General features: G+C 45.6%; 1 protein-coding gene across 1 annotated transcript in view; it reads left to right on the forward strand.

Annotated features, from left to right (window-relative positions):
- Window positions 1–16,973: 16,973 nt before the first annotated feature.
- The window catches only part of T265_00108 (hypothetical protein), a gene marked incomplete at both ends in the record, with an annotated part of 17,243 nt that continues 12,320 nt past the window's right edge, over window positions 16,974–21,896 (forward strand). Inside the window, 3 exons of the mRNA XM_009163765.1 lie at window positions 16,974–17,266; window positions 17,301–17,436; window positions 17,476–17,596. Coding sequence (XP_009162029.1) covers window positions 16,974–17,266; window positions 17,301–17,436; window positions 17,476–17,596 — 550 coding nt within the window. The remainder of the gene's footprint in view (window positions 17,267–17,300; window positions 17,437–17,475; window positions 17,597–21,896) is intronic.

Consider the following 21,896-nt stretch of genomic DNA (forward strand, 5'->3'; position numbering starts at 1 on the left):
TACTTACCAAATGAAGACAAACGCTCGGCGCAGATATTCACTCTCCAAGCGCAAGTCTTAGGAGATCGTTTGCGCACGGCAAATGGGCTCTCAGAAGAATTTTCAAACATTCATCCACAAACAACAACCAAGTGTAAGATGACTTCGTAAAAGATGCAACTACAAGTTGAATAGTCTGCGCGAAACCTACCCTCCATGCCTGCACCCGAAGAGGCAGGGTTGAAAGATATTTCCTGGGAATGTAAGACTCTAGACTCACAATCCTTCGGTCAAGAAAAGTATATGATCCGGCTTTTTTCCTCGAAATAAAAGTGTCCGCTGCCTGCACAGAGACCGCTCAGCCTTCGGTAAAAATATACACATAGAATACCCAGAACTGCAGAACTAGGCAAAGACAAGGTTGCCAGATGATTTGGACAGACGTTTTATGTCCCATTATTCTGTGTGACGATGTATCTTTGATGCTGAAAGAAAATATTAGCCCTACAAACGTTTGAAAAAAGTGTGGCACACCGTTTTTCCCGATTCTGCTTTCATTATCTTTTAGTTTTCCCAATTTTCAAGGCTTTTTGTGTATATAACCATCTTAACTCCAACATTTTTATCCTTCACTATTCTTAATTCTTTTCTATGCAGTGTTATGTCCGATAGTGCTAAGGACAAGGGAGCGTTAAGTTAATAAGGAGCTGCTAGCAAGTATCGGGGCATTACTTGGAATACGCGGCCGTGTCGGCATCCTAAGCTCCTTATTCCGTACATTGGCCCACTTTCAAGGAACAGTTGCGCATTGTGCAGCACCATAGCTTCTGATTTCGGTAGCAGACAGTATCCTCAACAGAGAAGGAATAGCACAAACGATCATACAAGGGGTAATTTAATTCCGATCTTCAGTCTAGCACTGAATAACGGGCTAACGGTTGTAGTGGAAAGTGCAAGCTTCCAGACAGGGTGCGCTCTTGATTTTAAAAGTAGCTCTGAGGTCGAAGTTAAGAGATTAATCGGCGTGGCTTTGGCCCGATAGGCCGTTGTCTGGATATCTATAAATACATGCGTGTCAACCGCACAAAAAGAGGCCCAGATTAGTCCAGGTGCATCAGCCTGTAATTGCCGGTAGAATAATATTCAATTTCTGGAGTTACGCCTGCTGTGAGAATTGTCAGCATGCTTCCTTTAAGAAACCATGTCATCTGTGTGTACTCTATTATTTGAACCGTTACCTATACTGGCATTTGTCGCTGTTGGACCCACAATGGTACAGTAACAGTTTAATTTGCAAACGAAATACGCTTTTGGCTTCTCTGGCTCCTCAGTTTTACATTCCCAATGGCTAAGCTTGAGGCACATCTTGTTATGTGGCTAACAATATGTACCAGGCGTCGGTGCAGTATCACCGGAAGAACTTCTGGTCCAAATGCTGATAAATCTGCCCACTGTTTGATTTCATCCACCAAGGTTGCTATACACATGTTAGCGCCAGTTTGATTAGGGGGGAATCTGGTGATATTCTGACCTCTCCCCTTAAACCCGTTCTTGAATCAGTGCCGGAGAATGTTGAGGTTGAAAACACAACTCGTACACTTATTCACCTTGATTCTTTCAACGGAGGGGACCTCATGCGATAGTATTTCACCACAATCGAATGTTTTCTCTGCCATCCAAAGGTTCTTATGACTTTCAGTTACTTGAAGTGACGGACAGCTCTCAGTGTCCCGCAAAACGGATAATTTTTGCGTCAATATTGTTGAAGCTTTTTGACAACCGCCCGAAGAAACCCAAAAATACCCTACTAATGTCTTAAAAACTTATGCCCAAAAACAACGGAAGTTCCCGGCGGTGGGAGGCGGTGGGAAACAGCGCAGTGCTCTGTTATTTGATAACACTCCGAAGGAGGCTACTAGGGTATTAGATATTTTGGAAATGCATCGGCCGTCTCTAAGAAGCAGCAGCAAACCCAGAGCAGAGAGCTGAGTCACTATCATGTTCGCTTTAACTGCAAGACTAAATAGGGCGGAGCAACTGCCACGGATTTGCTGCACGGCTTGTGTGAACGTTAAATAAATTATGCTCTGAGGTCATTGCCAGTAAACTAACTTGCATGACGGCGACAGTTTCCAGTGATCGATGTATACAATCAATCGCAGCGAGTTGTTGATATTTATCTTTATTTTTATGAATAGTCCCCACAACATACTTGACGGTTTCCAAATATCACGCTTCCCATATTACTTTTAGATAGTGAATTAATTTCGAAAGCACCTAGCTGAGGGTCAATTGTCTGAGGCAAGAAACAAGCCATAGGGCTGGTGTCCATAAGTGCCTCCAGTTAGCCTCACATCGGTACAGAGAAACACACTTGAACAATAGCAATTACAGTGATACCACGGCACCCTGAAAGAAGTGGTACATGTTATCCCACTCGGTCTTGGTGCAGGCCTACCCGCAAAAGAACACCCACCATTGCGTTGAATATGTGGAATTCATCAAAGAGTCCGACGAGCTTTATCATGAATGGTTCCTCCGAAAATTCGTGGGTGTTGAAGAAAATTTAATCCAGTCCATTGCTTCAACTCGGTATTCGAGGAGTATTGCTTGTGCACCCAAACAAAATGTTCGGTCTCTCGAGGCTCATCCTCGACTCGAATCGCTCAAGATTTATATTTTGAAAGCCCACCCATCAAAGTGCGCTGGTGATATTCAGCTTCAAAGTGAAGTCACTGACCGAATCTGCCGAGGAAGTTCAGTGTCTGCTAAATGTTTCTCCCAGCTGCTTATTTACATGAAGCAAGCGTCACGCCTGATGAACTGCACCTTGTTGCCAGTCGGAGCTCAAAAGGCACGTTTACGATACTGTAATGACCACCTGATACTATGGGTCTCGTGGTTGTGCCCGGAATAATATATTCCGCGGCCCCGCCTGAATAGTGTTGTCGGTAGTAATAGCACCTGAGGATACTCGACGCTGGCTTGCTTAAATTTCACCCCTTGCCAACCTTGCTGTTTGTGTTAGGCCGGATTCCGCATCACTGCCACGTTACCATTTGCATTTGGGCGTTCCGCGGCTGAAAGGACTGCCAAAAAGACAACTTGTCAGATCTGGCCACTTGCTTTTACAGCACCAAGGCAACCCCTATTTGGCCTTAGATGTTGACCCTGTGACCAGTCATGATCCAGTTTCCGCTGAATGCTAGCAGCCAATGGCATGTTCAGTAGACGTCAGAATTTCCGAAACGCTTTTACTGTATATTTAAGGTACCGTGCATGTTATTGACCTTGCTTTGTGCCTTGTTACACGCTGTATCCTTTTCGTGATTGTTTTGACTGGAACGCCAACTTGGGAAGAGTAGATCGAGAACTGGGCTCAGGCACTTCCATTATTAAAGCCGCTCCTCCGCGTGAGACCAAACCTGAAGAATAGTTAATTAATTATTTGAGTCAAGCAAAGCGGAGAACGAGGTTTGCTTGCAGCGACTCAGCTTCCTACCGATTGATTACTAAAGTTGGATTGAAGCCCACACTTACGCCGCGGCATCTTTGCTAGGGGTCGAATGGCAGAGCTCGCAGTCTTCCTCAATGTAAACTGGAAATATTCTGTGAGGGCAAATAAAATTCTTGTGCCAGGAACTCTCGATTGGCCGGTCTACTTCCCCTTATTGAGAGTAAATAAAGACCTAAGGCTTACTAATTTTATCCTACCAAGGTTATACTTTTTACGTGTTTGGCGTGCTCCAGTCCGGGAGAATCCTGGAGAATCCTGTTTTGCATTTATTTAAACATGCAATTCCGTGCAAAACAATTAACCGGCACGGTGGATTGGTGGTGAAGACACACGACGCACCGCGTGATAAGAGCCCACTGGCACTTGTGACGTTGCGTATGTATCTGTTTGGTGAGGTTATTCCGTTTGCGTTACACCCAGCCAACATATCCAAACTTTTTAAGCCTACGACGCACCAGTGATCATAACGGACTACAGCTCAGCCGTAACACACGCAGCCTCAGTATCAAGTTTCTTTGATGTCCTCTAGCGATATAGAATTGAATTATTGGTGATACCATACACATTATTATTATTATTGACTACCCTGCTAAGTATCCCTACGGGATCGCCCAAATAATCGGCGCTCATCGGCACCGATTACTGAAGTTCTACTTCAAGCCCTCTGGTTCTCGTGGAAGCTGGAAGCCATGAAGTGGCATCTAGCGGGAACCCAACAGGGTCAAACCCTAGGCAAAAAGTCGCAATCTCCCACCAGTTCCGATTATTGTCTCTCTCTCAACCGGCCTACTTGCCTTGCTTCAGACCCCTCTAAAAGTACATCGCTTTGTGCCCGTTCTTTTCACGTTATCTTATGGCACAAAGCTGTGTGATGGGCAACGTACCCAACAACAAGAAAACTGGTCAATATAAAGTATCGGGCCGAAACGATTAAAAAACTACCAGCATTTCAACAGCATCCTTGGGACGAACCAACGACGCAGCACTTTCCTGTGTACATTGGATGTCTAAAGTTAAGGATTTAGTGCCTTTCGCCGACGTGATAACACGATAAGGGTCGGGAACCGATGTGAAGCTGCCCGTTCAGGGATCTGGGACAAGGTCCCTGAGTGGACATGGGTCATCTCTGTGGCATTTCCGTGTAAAACCTTATATGGAAAAGCGTGGGTGCTTGGCAGTTGGTGTCCTCCGTCATTGTAGTTGACCCTAAGCAACAAGATCTACTCGGTGGCAGAACATAAGTTCCTCCTCGACGCGCATCAGATACGCGGTAGCAGTAAGCCTTGTCAGGCATGAATTAGTTTCTACACACGTTTTCAATAGCACTGTTGACTCTGGAGGATTTACTTTAGGGAAACTCTTCTGCTTCCTGTAATGAGTGAGTGGACGAACGAACAATCTAGTAAATGTATATGTGAATGAACGAACGAACCTTCATGTAAGTTCTAAACAATGGTGAGAATGTGCACAGCTAACTCAGATATACTCTAAAATCTGGGCGTCATTCGAACAACCTCCGTGCGTGACTGTGCTGCTCTTCTAAGGTCATATAGGTCTGTCATCATTTTTCGAACAAAGAATTAGCTCTAGCAAAATCAGCTCAACATCGGACCACCAAAGATATCAGAGAACTTAAAGATTTTCCCGTGACTGCAGATTGTTCCTTCATAAACCACTTAACCCGTATTAAGCACACTCGGAGGATACAAAACTTCAGAACCTCCGTCTGCAAAATCCCACCAAAGTTGTACAACCTGCTCATTTTATCCCGAAAAGTACACACCATATGAGATCTCGGAGACTAAGGATCTTACAGGACAATTGAAGCAATCGGATTATAAGCAGCTCACATTTAATGTTGGGTAACGCCCATTCTTTGTATCAGTGCCCCGATCCCATTTCTGGGCACCCACAGGCAATGTCAATCGTGTTTTCACACAAACGGTACCATTACGATCATACCTGGCATCGTGCTACCCACTAGTTGAGAAGTATCATTACCATTATTACTCTTGGGTGGTAGGAACGGGTGGATGGGGTAGTAAATGCTGTGCTAGTTGTGCGAACGAACTCCTGTATACGGCCCCGGTAAACACCGTGCTTTTGCGATTCAAGCTGCCATTCAGCTACTTCACCATCCTCACTAAAGCTTTTTGTGACCCTGACCATAAATTCGACTTTCCAAGACCACGAAGGCCCAGCAGTAGTTATAATGTGTTGTTGAACTTCGCAGGCCGGAACAACCAAATAATACTGTTCCTTCAAATTCATCGCTTCCCTTCTTATTTTCCGTGATACACGACTTGTTTTCACATACCAGGCAAGATCTCTTTGCTCTGCTCTCTTCCGTTGTGCTGCTGTCCGCTGTCGTCGAAATGCCTTCTTCAGTTTGCCCTGAAAGATGGAAAAATTCTAAAAGCTACCAGCGACATCTAGAGCTTTTGGATCGTGCCATCATCAGTGTCGAACAGTACCCACTGTTTGTCTGACTATCCTAATTCCACGCATCTCCGGGCACCATGGTTGACGTCAGAAGCGCGTTTATCTTGACAGTACTGTTATGGTCGTCCCTGAAAACTTGTTCGAGCAGAAGAAATCAAGGTATCAGAAGAAGGCATGGCTGGATCCTCAAGTTCACCATTTACTTAAGCAACGATATTCCTTACCATTCCAGCCCTATTATTTCCCTACACTTTATCTTCTGAAAGAAAAGTGACAAAATCACGGTGGAAAATAAGTAGAAAGGAAAGGAAGGGAGAACATGAAGATACCATCACAGCCCAGGGGGAGCGTGAACACTAAAGCACGTCAAGGTGCTCGCGCGCTTACGCAACTCCAAATACTGGTGAAGCGAAACCTTTTAAAGCGTATTCTATCCCACTGCAACAGCTATCCTCTAAAATGGTCTTTTCATAGAGCATGCGGTAATAGTCGTCCGTTTGGTAAAACTGGGGGAGCCACAGAATGGAGGAATCCAGATGCACCCAATCACACGGACCAGGCATCTTCTCCTTTTGGCACAGACCTGAAGGAGTGTCAGGTAACCCAGTAGTGGTGGTTGGGTTCATGCCTTTTCCGCTCCCGCCAACATCAGCCTTAAGATGGTGGAGCCAACCAACCCGCCCTTCCGAGAGAAAAGCCTTGCAAACATCTCAACACAATGTATCCTTTAGGGTCGAATAGGCCAGTTTAGTCAAATCCATTAACTTCGAAGGTAGCGCCGCCCGCCTTTCCAAATAATTTTGTCTGTAGTTCTGTCGGTTGCTCGAGGAATGCCTTCATCCACATGACTGAATGGAACCTACCCCTCAAACCTAGAAAACTGATTATTGCAAATAACTTAGCAGTTACAGTACCATAATTTCAGGGCGCCCAGAAGTTGACCCCTCTAAATCAAGTCATTATCAACAGTTGGCAGCTCGCAATGCGAAACGGATGACTTTCCAAGCGTCTCTGTGACCAGTGCTCTCATGTTCATAGACAAAAGTCACATAAGAATAGTTACCTTTTAAAGTAATATGTTTGTGTCTACAAAATGATTCGACGGACTTTCATACATCGCATTGTTTTACAGACCTTCAACCTGTGGGATTCAATGGAAAATCAAACACTCCCTCAAAGCTTTTCCGATATAACACGCTCAGCGAAGGTAGAGACACTCTGCACTTTCTTTATTTACGTTCCTCCAGGAGCACCGTTTCTTTAGCAAACAAAAATCGGCTATCCGTCTGATCTGCTGTCTAGCTAGTCTCCTCTGCTTGTGGGCGGCTGGAAGTCGTGGGGTTAGTGCACCCACGCAGCCGGAACGGCTATCGAGGCAGCAAAAGAGCATACGCTGGTCCAGCATTTTTCTATGAATGACGCAAGATGTGTCTGATGGGATGCTGAAAACGCCTCCGTTGTACACGGCGAGAGTAGATCGTCATATGCTACGAGACTGGGGGACAAACTGGGTCAATTTACTCGTGCTTTTCACCAAATTATTTCTCATTACACAAGAGAACACTCAAGAGGCATTCTTGAGTATTCTGATGATCGGATGGGACTTGTTCATATTAGGGGCATAGTCCTCTGGACAGTTTACGGAACTTGCGTCGGGCCGCTCCATGAACAATCCCTCCAACTTACTTACTCACAACCCACCTTGCGGCCCTTACTAATTTTGTCGGAACAGTGGCACAGTGGTGGTAGCAAGCCTCAATTTCGAGAGCGTTGAAGCATGCCGCAAGCCTTTTGTTCTCTTTCTCCTCGGCGGTCGCTGCCACCGAAGGGCTTGTAACGCATTTACACCTCATTTGATCAAGACTCTGCCCATGAGTCTTAACCACTGTTCATATAAACATATGGTGGGGACCCGGCAGGTAGGTCTGCATGTTTTAGATATGAATAATCATTTGAAAATCAGATTCCTTATTCCGTTTGGTTGGTTAGTGAAGTGACTTCATCGCACGGTCGTCCTCGCTGCGTTTAAAACCCAATTCAATTCACTTTGGTTGGTTATTTTGTGAGTCATCGTGCCGCCAAAATTACCTCTCGAAGTTGAGCCCACAAATAGTTACACTGCCATTTCGTTCACTTGTGCCCTTCGGTAAAACCGAAGCGACTGAAAGACAAAAGTACCCCGAGCCGAGAAGCTTGGACAAACACAATAACACTTCGTGTCGAGCGGCCTGAGCCTGTGACCTCGTCACATGACAATTTTTAAACCAATCATTTCCGTGGATTTTTTTCTTTGTATGAACCGGTGTGGGTTCAAATAAATGAGTGGTGAATGTCGATACCATTGCATATTGTGGGACGGGGCACGATGCGCTGCATTTGACTCATTAAAATTTTAATTATTGTGGGATATTGAGGCAGGATAGCTCAAATACAAGGTCTTGTCCCACCAACAGCCTTGAAACTCGTGGAAATGAACTGGACACACTAGGCACAGTCTGTAATCCGGAATAACACTAAACATGCTGTCAGTATTTGCTGACGCTGGGCCTTGACCCGCAGCATGATGCGCCCACTGTTGGAACTAACGCTAATCAAAGTTGTCCAACCTTATCAACTTGAAAATCGGGTCGCGAACAAAGAGGCAGTTTTGAACTTTATGCATTCAACGCATCCAGAAGCTTAGGGATGCTTCATGATGCCCCTCCAGTTCTTAAGCCTCTACTTTCATTTCAGCCGTGTGAACTGGAGAACCTTTAAACGCTGCTCGCTATCTTGATACATTCTGATGACTGGACCGAGGAATTCAACACTCGTTTACCCATCCTAATGACAGCTCTAGTGAGTCGCACGCCGCCTAATGTGAACTGTACCTCTGATCTGCATCACTCACGTGTACGACCAGTGCTACGAATAAAAATATTCGTTCAGCTGTAACACCCGATGCCTAGCTAAAGTGCCACCGGAATGAAGCACGAGAGCTGGTATACTGCCAGGTTGCCCAACCCTAGACAAGGAAAGACGAGGGACAGAGTGCGGGTTCGAGCCACAGACGTTCCGGTCGGTAAATTCGTGCTCTGACCACTTGAACCATCTCAACCCCATCTGTGTTAAAACCCTCAACTTGTAAATCATCTTTACTTCTGGCATTCTTTTATCCCCCGTTAAGCTAGTTTTGCGATCGTTTCTGTTTTCGAGAAACACACTCATTAGCAAATGAATTTGGCTTTCACGAGATAATCAAACGAATCTCTCGTTTATGATATTCGTTTGAGATTCGTTCGAGTCTCGTGTAAACCAAATTGATTCGCAAATGAGTGTATTTCTCGAAAACGGTCCAATTTGGGTTCAAGTAGGACATAATGTTGGCGGAAACTCGGGGACTGCGCCTACCTGATGAGCCCCAAGAAGGGCGAAACCGGTTGTGGTCTGTCGAAGAGTTTTCAGCAAACTTTTGAGTAGTTTCCTCTGTGAAAATCGCTTCTGTTCTTACATCAAGGCACCTGTTGCGAACCAGTCGGAATCCCTTTCGTGTGTTGACGGAAAGTACACATACAGTGTTGTTACTGGAGGTTTCCAACCTTACCTTTGTAAATTGTGTTGTCGTTTGTGATGCACAAGACTCTGCAAGCGACCGTACCAGTTCTACGGTCGTTACGCTGAACTGCGATCCACTTGTCCAGTTCTTATGTCATCACTCCTGTAGGTCGATAGGAAGCTTAGGGTTGGGGTTCGACTGTACCACAATCGCCGAACTTTCTCCCTCGAAAACTTTCGGTTCAACAGGTGTCGCGATTTCAGCGAAGTACGTGAAATGAGACAGGTCACCGGTTGTCCTAGTGGCAAACGAAAGCGGTGTCACTGCTTAGTGCAGGGAATTTAGTTAGGCGAATGGAAAACCCATAGAGGATGTGCGAACTGATAAAAATAGCGTACTTCCGTGAGGGCATCAGTGGTAAAAAATACAAGCTAAATCAGGATAGTCGGAGTGATGAGCAGGTCATTTGATCCTTCAGTAGATAACCATGACCTAACCACCGGTGAAAACCCATTGAGGAAATACAAGGGGCGCACCGCGGTAATTAGGTCAGGGCTGTTTCACATCCAATAAAATTAATCGTTCAGCTGTAGCACCCTTTTGGTGTCTAAATGCCATGCCACCAGAAGGGAGCACGAGAGCTGGGATACTGCCAGGTTGCTCAAGCCCAGACAAGGGAATTTGAGAAGCAGAGGTCGGGTTCGAACCACAGACCATCCGGTCAGTGGTTTTCTATCCGACGAGTTATCTCGTTTGGAAGTGGAATATGGGCATCCAACAAGGAAGTCGATTACCTTGGCCATTATCCGTGCGACCAATGAATCCTAGCCTCTGTGACTAGCTTTAAGCTGCGGGCCAATTGACTAAATCCATCTTTTACACAGGTCTGTTGTTTCCAGGGGACAATCACTAAGTAACACCCAGTTTTTGTTGTGACATACTGATGCGCAACACAAATAGTGCGGCGCAAGTAATCAGTACCTCCTTGTTTTCAGCTACACAGGCCACACCATATAATAAGCTTGTGAAAAGTCAGATGAGTGATCTCCGGAAACCACCTAGCTGTGATTTCAGAGACGTCAAGCTTGCTCGATCACAAGGGCAGAGAAACATTTGCAGTCCGTTGTGCTAAACAAATGCCCGCAGCACTGGTAATAAGTAGTCCTTGCTCAAAGTCCGCATGTACGAACAAGAGATGGTTGCACTAAACTGTAATCATGAGGTTTCATTCGGAACATATTTCTCCTCCAAGTTTACAATGGTAGGCTTGACTCTGGGGGAGATTGTCGGTGTTATGACTTGACGAAGTCATCCCATAGGGTTATTGAGTATACAGATTATCAGGATGATGCTAAATCTGAGAGACATAATTAGTATTCTGTATCGATAGGCACAGATTATTAGTTCCCTAGAGTAGTGGTCATATCCCACCGGCAATGTTGTAGAAACGTATGCTACCGTTTATCCGTCTAAACATCACAGAGGACCCTAAACTCCTCACCCTAGGTGGCTGGTAAAACGAGGTCGCCTCTGCGCCTTGGCGCAGTTACACTAGCATTCATCCTTTCTAATATGTACCAGATACCACACGTTGAGGAAGTAGCTAAGCAAACCGGACGTCGGATGTTGTATTTACAATGTGTCGCAGAATCGTAGGGGAGAATGGGTATGCGGTTTCAAATGGTGCGCTGTATGTTCACCCAACAAAACCGCCAGACAAGATGAGCTGTTTCTACGAAACTAAACCACATTGTCTGCTAGACCGTACAGCCCTGTGTTGTTTGAAATAGCGCTTACAGATGCGATAAAAGATATGTGGATGAAACTGAAACGAAGCACCGTGATGTGGACTAAAGAAATACCCCTGCTAAAAGGAATCCGATTAACAGGTCCATCTTTATCGTAAACTAGCGGATACAGAAAGCTGACGTTTAAGAACACCAAGCTTGCAAGCGTCACCCTGAGAGGCGAGAATATTCTCGATTTTTGATGTGCTAAGCTATGGTTCTGTGTTCCTGCCAATCTACACAGATCTGCTAAAGTGACGTTAAGCTGGAGTTAGCACAGCAAGTCAAGCGGAACCCCATTTCTCATGATTAAGTTCAACCACAGTATCCACTGCCTAATAAAAAGTAGAAATGGAGGCTTTGTCTTTCCTAACGGTCAGTCTGTCGGTCAGATTGGAAGTCCCCGTCATCAGTCCTTTGACACCTCAGTCCATCCATTTTTTGGAGGGTCTCAGGCTAGCTGTGAAACCGACGTTTTAATTTCGTCCAAGAATGAGCTCAAATGGACCCCATCCTCATATTGAAACCCTTTCCAAGAGTCTGTGTTGCCATTGAGACTTATGTTTAACAGATCGCTACAAATAGCCGTACTGCTTGTTACTTGTAAGACCGCGAGCGTTACCGTAAATATGTCGGGAAGCCACATCCTCACGTTTGAAGACACTCGAATGTGTTGGAATGAGGTGATCATCTATCGCGATGAACGCACCGCTTTCAACCGTTGAGATGTCATCTTTAACTGGCTTGTGGGTCCCAAACAAAAAGTTCCATTTTAGAAACAGTCTTAAGGGTGAACGTATGCTACCTATAACTTCAGATTTTGGATCTGTTAGCAACTGCATGTTACTCCAAAAACCACGAAGATTCTGGAATTACGCATAAACAGCAAAGTTTCTCCCAGACCGAACCCCTCAGGGATCCTTGGGATCGCTGCTGTGCATGGTTTTCGTAAATGGTCTCCCAAGAGATCGGCTAAATCCATATCACCCTTTCACGGTACCCTTCGGAGAGTTCGGTGTAACAATATTGAACCGAACACAGGCGTTAGCGATTGTCATGTACTTAGCGAAATGCCACAGGATGATCACTATTTAGATGCTCCGGGTCATGGACACATAGGGCCTCGGAACGGAAATAATGTCCGTTTCGGCTTGGCAACTTTAAAATCATTTACGGAACGGAAATAACGTCCTGCACTTCGTTTCGGCTTGGCAACTTTAAAATCATTTGCGTGTGCACGTTGGGTCTGGCTGTCACAGCTTCTGTCAGTGTGTAGTGTAGGATGTATGGAGTGCGGAACAACGTCAAACATAATGACAATGGGTTAGTGAATAAGAACAAAAATATATATATATAACACTTCCTTTTGCGTGACATCGCCATTTTGGTGCCCTTGATAGCCAAACCTTGCAGACGACATGCATCTCTGCAGCCAAGACCCTATGTCATGTTTGTCATGCTCCGTCTGCAGGTCATGCGTTGTTCACCTTGTCATATCTGAAAGTTGGAACCCACCACAGTAAATAGGTCCCGGTTAGACAATTGGCCAACCAGCACATGGAGCACATGGCAGAGCCATCGTATTTGATGCAACCGAATGAACTCAATGTGTGCGATGGTTCAGTGGTTAGACCGCAAGTTTACTAACCGGATGGTCCGTGGTTCGAACCCGATCTCTGCTTCTCAAGTTCCCCTGTCTGGGCTTGAGCAACCAGGCAGTATCCCAGCCCTCGTACTTCTTTCTGGTGGCATGGCAGTTAGGCACCAAATAGGTGCCACAGCTGAATGATTATTATTTTTATTAGATGTGAAAGAGCTGTGACCTTACTACCGTGATGCGAACCCTGCATTTTCTCTTCAGTAATCCGATTATGAATTCGCAGGAAGGTGACAAAAGGAAACCCCGATGGACACCACTTGTGCTGGACTCAGTAGAATACTTTCCGTAGAGTTTTACGCACCAACAAATGTCACAGTAGGAGTGTGAGAAAGACGTTCGGCACACAACGCAGTGCAACTGACTGAATCGGACACTGCTTTTAGATACAAAAAGGCAGAAAATGTTGGCTTTCTATATGTATTGCGGTGTTAGATAAGCTGTTGTAAGACGAATAATGGCCAGTGTATCAAGACCCGGACGAAACTGTGCTTCGTTTTCACGTCTTTGCTTCTCTTTAGTGTTAGTAAGCCTGCAAAGGATGATAAATTTAAGCGCCTTATAATTGATTGCGACCATTCTGATACCCCCATTGTTCTCACCTTCAGATCTAACCCCTTTCTCAGAGCGGGCATCAGATATCTACCACTTCATTGGCACTTCTTTCAACGTCCAAATTCTCTGCATGAATTTGTCAAACTACTTTCTCTTCCCACCCGTTATGAAGATAGGGGAAGACAGTCAGAGCCGGATGCCTTGTTTCGCTTCAAAGGTTTACTTTCCTTTTTGGCTTCGTCTTGTGTTGGGGCCGAGCATTTCGTATTCATATATGCAACTATTGGTGTGTTGACCACTATGCTGGGAGCCTCAGGTCAGCTAAGTTGTTCATTGATGTGTGCCACTCACCGAAGCATGGGTCGGGAAATGGAACGGACTTTTGAATTGTCTTACTCTGCGATGACCTCATTGTTCAATGGCGTTCTTGGCCCGCCATTGTGGATAAGTTGGAAGAATTCGAATACTTCCAATGGCCTTTTATATTCCTTGAACTTTCCCCAGCCATCAATTTTCCGGTACGTCATGAGGCTACGAGTTGACTGCGGTTTCAGAGGTCTCACTGAATCATACTGTTGTTCCGGTGGAACCAACTTCTTCGCTTCAATCAGGGACATAGATCGCTGCGACATCCAACTTTAACTTGGTCGTGGCCTCGTTTTGGGGCGCATGCAACCTTCGAACTCATAGCGATTCTGACCACTCCTCCTTTAGCCAACCTGCGTTCGCAGGCTTTATGGACAGCTGTTACTAATAGACTTGCGTGACGACAGGATCTTCAGACAGTGGATGTCAGTAATTAGTAGTCCCATCATTAGCTGGGAAAATATCCGCAGCTCGGGCACGAACCAGAGCGTGATCTGACACCGCGCACGTTCCAAAATAGCGACAGTCTCGAAACAAGATCGCCGTCAATAGCCAGTTGCTATTTAATACTAGATTGGCTGCAGTTCGAAGGGCACCGGGTAACGCAGATTTAACGTTTGTACTTGAGGCAAATAAATAGCGACCAACATACAAGGAAGCGATTGCCCTTGTCAGCATGTACACCAATTTTTACACCGTGACCACTGTCGTGATTGTTGTCCTTTCACTCGCTAACCGTGTAGGCTATACATCCGTAAAGACATGTCCGTTGCAGGGACTGACGTGGTTGTTGAATTGACAGAGGTTCTACTTCATTCGCTTTATGCTTGGATAACCGGATGATTAGGGACGTGTCACCCAATATGTAAGTTATCACTATTGTGGCGGATTTGAAGCATTCTGTTACGTCATCGTCATAGGCAGCAGTACCCCAGCAATAAATCCTGGTGAGTTCCAGTGAGAAGGAATGGCTAGAAAAGACCGGAAAGAAAGGGTAAGACCTTGTAGTTTTATGAGAAACGAGCAATAACAAGGCTTCGATACCTATAACAGCAATTACTTAAGGCATTAGAACATCAGTAGGGTTTACTTACTTGTGCGGACCTAACTCGGCATGAGCCCACCGTACAACGATACAAATTTTTGCTAAACAGACCGACCAGGAAGTGACATCACGCTCGCCACTGTGATCGTTTAAGTGCCATGCACTAAAGGGTTTGTAGCCACGTGCAAGGAGGATCACGTCGACCCGACCAAGAATGCGCGAGGATCCCACTCGGTCTAATGGCAGCTACCTTCGTTCCGCGTTTCTAACTATTGCCCTGTCCTCCGCGGGCTTTTCACCAACAAGCATTCGAGGCAAGACAGCGTTTTCTTCGGTAGAGGGTAGGTGAGCTTGTGAAATACTTACCTCAGCTACCTCAATGCAACGAGTTTCAATGGCTTCTATTGTAATTCCGATCCATCACCTAGTAATTTCCCACCCACTAACTCATTGTGAACACACCGCAGCCAGAAAATGCGTGCTATACTGCGAAGGCACCGATGATCAACTATTTACATCCGAATACTGTTCTCGGATCTAGAAGACCAGGTTTCCTAACCATAGTTTTGTCACCATCATCAGCTGTAACAACCGCGTCCTTACCGTACAATGGTTCTAGCTGCCACATTTTCGTTCCCCAATGATTTGGGGAGGTGAGGTAGATCGGTGCGCATTGGAGTCGGTGTCTGATATAATTAACGCGTAAACCCAGGGTTGCCAATGACCTTTTCATTGGAGAGACCGCGAAGGGGATGTGCATTGAAAACAATTACAGTGCATGAGTGCCGCTGGCGGCGCGACTTGGCCATGCCTGACAGTGACTTTAACCATCGATGTGTCCCGTCTCGGGGTCCCCATCCAGGGAGACGACAACGACCAGCGCAGCTGAGTTTACTGTTACTGGCTTCGATACTTCGCTGCCAATTCATAGTTTGTTCTACCCCGGCTCATTTTCTCCCTAACCTGGTTGTGCTTAAAGAGCCCTTCGTGGAATTCGATCGACTGGCATACGGAGCACTTGGTCAGGCCAGCCCAACCTGTGAAGTATTGTCAGTTTATCTATCGTGAGCAAGTTATCTCTTCCGAAAACCCTTCGACGTACTTCAGCACTGCTGGTCCGGTTAGGGTCTTCAGCTAAGGTCTCTGACTCGAAACCCTGACTGCAAGGCTGTGGTGGTTGACATAAGTCTACGACAGTAGTTGAACTTTTAAAGAGCACTCGTTCCAACCCTTGGTCTGTTGGACCAGGAGACTGTCAGCTCTATCTCCTGAATAACCTGGTGGGAGAGGCTTTGTGCTTTGGTATATCACAGTATAGCCCAGTGATTTTCTGGTGTGCGCAAACCATTGCGCCAAGGTAAGACACTCTACTGTGTGATGAGGAAATTTTTCATAACCTGTTCCCTTAATATCACCCGGCCTTTTGTTAGGGCTCCCACTAATGTTGGTATGGAATCCGTAATTATTCGTCTGTCGTAGACGGACAATCCGTGGACCTTCATCCAAGCAATAGCACTTTATGCCCGTTTTACCCCTTCAAAAGGTAGTGAGTAAGGATTCCTCAGCAAAGGCTTTATAGTGGCGGGTCTCTCAGGCACCTTTCAGGGTGACCAAATTGACGACTATGCTTATTCCTCAAGGTGTCAATTTCTGACCCTACGGAGGTGTCCGAAGATGTACTCAGACAACATTTTAACCTCAGGAAAAGACACAAACACCTCCCAAGCGAAAGCAGTATAACTGAGTGTATCTAAGCGAGTGAAATGAAGGGACCGGATTTCAATATAATGTAGTTCATTCCCTATGCTCTGAAATAAACCCATTGTCATGGCGTTCAGTCGTAGGAGCTGTTATCATGGCATAACTGACGTTCCTTTTTGAAAAATAATCGACCAAACAAAATCTTCTCGCTTTAGTCATCCCACATATACCAGTGAATCTTGTTCAATTGGAGCCCCACCCTCTCCTCAAGCGCCTTTGCGCATTTCCCCTTATGGCTTTGTGTCTGGTTGTCTCCGAGCTCTTTGGCCTACAGAGCCAGAGGACCGGATGTTGTCTTCATCGGATTTGAACACTCCTGAAATTTAGCAATGAAGCTCGTCAATTTTCACGATTTCCTCGGACGAGTGGGGCGCAAGTTGGAGATATATGGAGGTCAGCGTCCGACCCCAGTAAACCTAAAAAACCTGGTTCATTTCGGCAAGTTTCGTCTATTCGATTTCATCTCACCTGTCCTGATTCTAGGAAAGACAGAGCCGGCATCGAAATCCTTCGATTTTTTGAGGACTGAATTACCCATTCGGATGGCACACATGATCAAAGAATGCAAGTTCCTTCCGGAGAGTTTGTTGCAAACACCATCTGTCCTTAAGGTTGCTGCGATGTAATTATTACAATCTGCGTTTACCGAGTTCTAGATACGAGGAAACTCTTGACAAAGTACTAAAATATGCTAAATGTGATAGTAAGCGCTCGTCGGTGGTATCAGAGTTCACGGATGATCTCCAGTTGATTATCGAACAAAATGTGAATGCAGTTGCCCAGTTGGCTGCGGTATGGTATTGTTTACTTATCCCTCTATTTAGTTCCCAGGGATTAAATGAAATGAAAAAAGCAGGCGAATGCTCACTGGAAGAAGCGACGCAGCTACAATACTTTCTTGACCGTTTCTATATCAGCCGCATCGGAATTCGGACACTAATGACACAACACGGTAGGTGCATAATGTTACAAACAGCTCCTGAACGTGCGCGAATCTTCCATAACATGTGGTTTTTGCTCTTATTGCCGGACTAAACCGTAGAGTAGAGGTAACCTGTTTCTGTGGCTTCCTGAAAGTAGGTGGAATAAAGATGAGTCTAAATGTAATTCATCTCATCTAAACCTGTCCTCAAGCTAGATTACAAAAGTCTCTGTGCTGTTCTTTGATTCTTGGAAATGTACCTCCATCTGATTTTATTTAAGTAGATGCTTTTCCTAGTATCCGTTTTCTGCAGTTTTGTGTGTGCGTCTGGCTGATCGCGTAAAGTTGTGCCCTTCAGAGTTGTATAGTTCCTGACGACCTCCCTGCAAAAAGTGACAACCCGCGGCGGTTCACAGTTGTTCCCTCAACTGCGAGCATGGTCTCCTTTTAAGCTCTTTTTCGTCACTGGAAGACTCTCTTACCACTGCAATTACATAAACGCTGTCTTCCATCATAATAGGGGTTGCGCTGTAGTTTGTCACACTTATTCTGTTTTATTCGCACCCATAGCTAGGACTTAGCACCGCTTCTTGCAGCAGAAAGGTTTATGTAACAAGTAAGTTCTAAGGGTCTCAAGCTAAGGTGGTTAAAACTTCAACTGTTTGTTGTTGGTCGTTACGGAGCTATTAGAGATTTTTTTCATCATAGGTCGTGCTTCTGACATCATCTTTGATGAGCCTACGGACACACGGCTTCTTAGACCCTGTCTTCTGGATTAGCCGAAACGGTCTTCTTGCATTTCCGACCGCACTAGCCTCTTAAACTTTTTGTTCCACTACACCTATATCCACTCACAAGTCTATTTGAAGTGTCATCTAACATTGTTTAGTCGAATCATCCTCTGAGCCTGAAGGGCTGTAGCGACCAATGATCCCCGTATATGCAATCGGAGTCGCCACATGTTCTTCTGCTTCGCTTCAGTGGCAGTCACTGTCCTTTTGGAAGTCCCTTGAGTATTGTTGCACAGGAATATTCGATGTATTTCTCTAATTTTTGTCTCACTTAGCATTTATACCTTCAAATTACGGGCTCGCTCCTCGAGTTTGATGGGATAAACTAACAATCCTCCAGACTGGCGAGAGGATGATCCGAATCGACCTGCGCGTGGCGCTGCCCTAGGTGCCTAACTGACGTACCCACAGCTGAGATCTACAGAAAGATTATTGTTAAACGGGACAGGATACAAGTTCGGATATCGTGAAGAAAGATGAGAAGTGTCAACAATAGCATGTTCTTACCGTCCATCCTGCTGTAGATGGTGAATACGCTGACCGGACTGATGTCACAGCGCGACGGCGGACGTGACGTGAAGGCACTTTTATTTGCCTACTTAATGATTGTGTGTGGGTGCCTCTAGTCAGACCGAAGGACGATTAGAGACCTCAATGAAGATTTTTGGTCCAAAGAACTGGTCGCAGGTTGGCAGATGGAATGAAGCCATTAGAGTGGTCCAACTGTTAGTAAACGGTTGCTATTGTTCCAACACTTAGGCTGTCGTGCCGGGAGACTGTATTTGTCAGACCTCTATCCATTGACCAACTCGATGCAAGTAACTCTGGAGATCGCATGGACGTCAATGGCTACCGATTGGTTGACGTCCGAAACCAATCTGCCGGTCAACAGAAGCTAACCCATTAACACCGGAGCACAGAAATATAACAGCCGGTTGTTTTCGCGGAGCCGAATTCGGTGCTACACGCAGGCGGCTGATGGCAACGTAAATCCAAGGGAATAAGGTTGGTGGGCAAAGACTCACAGGCCTGTCGATAGCCACCAGCTAGATTAAACATGATGGTACTGAAATACTCAACTGCCTCCGTCCTTTTACTCCAATGCGCTGGCGTCATCCGTTAGTTTTTCCAGATTTCCGCGGGATATCGCAGTTGCTCTAGACAGATTATAATGGCAACGCCTCCTGATAGGGCGTTCACTGCCGTCAAGTAGAAATGGGTAGTAGGGCGGTAAACTAGTGGTGAGAGTGCTATTGACATTGTCCTGTCGCAATACGGCTTTAGAGTCGGACAAGCGTTGATTGGAAAATGGAGTAAACACCTCGAAGATATATGGGAGAAACGTACCTGGGTGACTGGTTGGTTCTTCCACTGTGGTTTGTGGCAAGTATCCTAGTGACCTGCGAGTCCGATTCTTCTCAGGCATCTGTGTCCGCAGGCTGCACACATCCAGGCTGCTGCTCTTGTTGTTCTCGGCTTTGTACGACGGTTTCGGTTGACTTTTGTACGAGCATTCAGATACCTCGAAGCTCACCAAGCTCGTGCTGTTCGCCTGGCCAGTGTATCAAGTGTCAGATTTTCAAAGGGTCTGAATCCGAGATTACGGCTTCTCCGATTGCCCAAAGGCCGTCACAATAGCGGAATGCTAGTCTGTTTTGCATATATAGGCGCTTGTAAACAGTTAAACTGTTCGATCAAGTGGAGACTGCTACGTTTTATCTGGTTTCAGTCTTTGTCTGGACTTCCGAGTGAAAAACCGTAATCCATCTAGTTTGAACAGCTTGTGAGGAGACATGTAGCCGGAGTAGACAATTGAGGGTTAGTTGTCGGCATATTCAGCGAGCTTAGCAGATAGCGGGATGTAGTCTGTTTTGTAAACAGTTAAACTGTTCGATCAAGTGGAGACTGCTACGTTTTATCTGGTTTCAGTCTTTGTCTGGACTTCCGAGTGAAACACCGTAATCCATCTAGTTTGAACAGCTTGTGAGGAGACATGTAGCCGGAGTAGACAATTGAGGGTTAGTTGTCGGCATATTCAGCGAGCTTAGCAGATTCGGGGAGAATCGTCAGTGCACTGTTGGATGGAGGCAAAACATTTGAGTTTCGATAGGCCAAAGGCCTCCAAAGAAGTAATAGTGCAGAATGTTCGAGGTTGTGCAGGCATTTCATGCTTCTACGACTTCTGAAATAGCGCATTGGTAGTATTCCTCCGCAGCCAGTCACCTCAATATTACTACTGCTTTCTACTTTCGGACAACTATCTCCATATATGTCTCTTATCGATTCCTGGTACAACAACCCGTAACGGCTCCAAAGAATTATAGAGTGCCAGAATACTTCAGTAGCGGGTCCGTTTTCAGCAAACACACGGTTTGGAGGGGGAATTCAAACATCAGAATTGAAGATGAAGAGATAATGGTGTCACTGTGTGTAAACTTCTTGTTTGCATCGGTTGATCCGATTATGTCAGAACGGTTGTCAATAGACCTCTGGAAATCCCGGGAGTACCAAATGGAGTCCACTCGACTTCTCAACCCACATTTGACTGTATACTTTGAGTTCATTTGACAGTATTTTCACTAACCGAATGGAACACCAGTGGGATCTTCAACGCAGGATTTATAGCAGAAGTCGCAATGTAGAAAGTGAGGTGGGTCGCGTCGCCGGAATTCAGTCTCATAAGCTTGGGTTGGTTACGCTGGTGATGTTATTAACAAAAGGAACTAACCAATACATCGCTTAACAGCGTCTTCAACGATACCCGTCTCATAATGATTGCGGGCTAACAAGCTGTCGTTCCGCAATACGGTCCAAATTCTGAACTACTACAACGATCATCTGAACCACAGCATACAGCTATATTCGACCACCATTTAAGGAAATCGGAACTCGTTGCTTTACTGCGGACTCGTAGGACAGAGACAAAAGACGCCCTTTCAGAGAAATAATTTCCCAGGAACCCATAGCTCGACTGCTTAGATCACGCGACAGGAAAGTTGACGAACTACCATTCCTTACGTCATGCTTGTCCCCGTAATGACAGAGGACTGCTGCGACAACACGGTTGTCTCGCATCCGTTTTTGGAGTGGCTTGTCACATCGAACTGCCCGATCTCCCCCTCCACACACACACAAGAATATACACAGTGAATTTGAATCGAGTGGCATGCATCTAACTGAACCCCCTATATCCGGTGTAAACCCGAGGGAATATAACCGGAGTGTGAGCAGGATGGAGCAGTCCTAAATCCAACACTAAACCCAACTGGTGACCCATAATTTTCGATTCAAATTGACGGTTCTGGACAGTTGAGACTCGCTGTACGCGAAGGTGGTCTGGCAGTCCGCTCTACCCTGATAAATATGGGCGGCCAAAACCAATCGTTATTTAGAGAAATGTACTCATTTGAAAATCAATTTGGTTTTCACCAGAGACTCAATCGAATCTCTCGTTTATGCTATTCTACAACTGAATGTTCTGCACACATGCCGCCTCATGTTCCACTTGGCAAGATATCCGAAATATGTAAAAATATACT

The sequence above is a fragment of the Opisthorchis viverrini genome, assembly GCF_000715545.1.
Source record: "Opisthorchis viverrini unplaced genomic scaffold opera_v5_1, whole genome shotgun sequence".
Classification (NCBI taxonomy): domain Eukaryota; kingdom Metazoa; phylum Platyhelminthes; class Trematoda; order Opisthorchiida; family Opisthorchiidae; genus Opisthorchis; species Opisthorchis viverrini.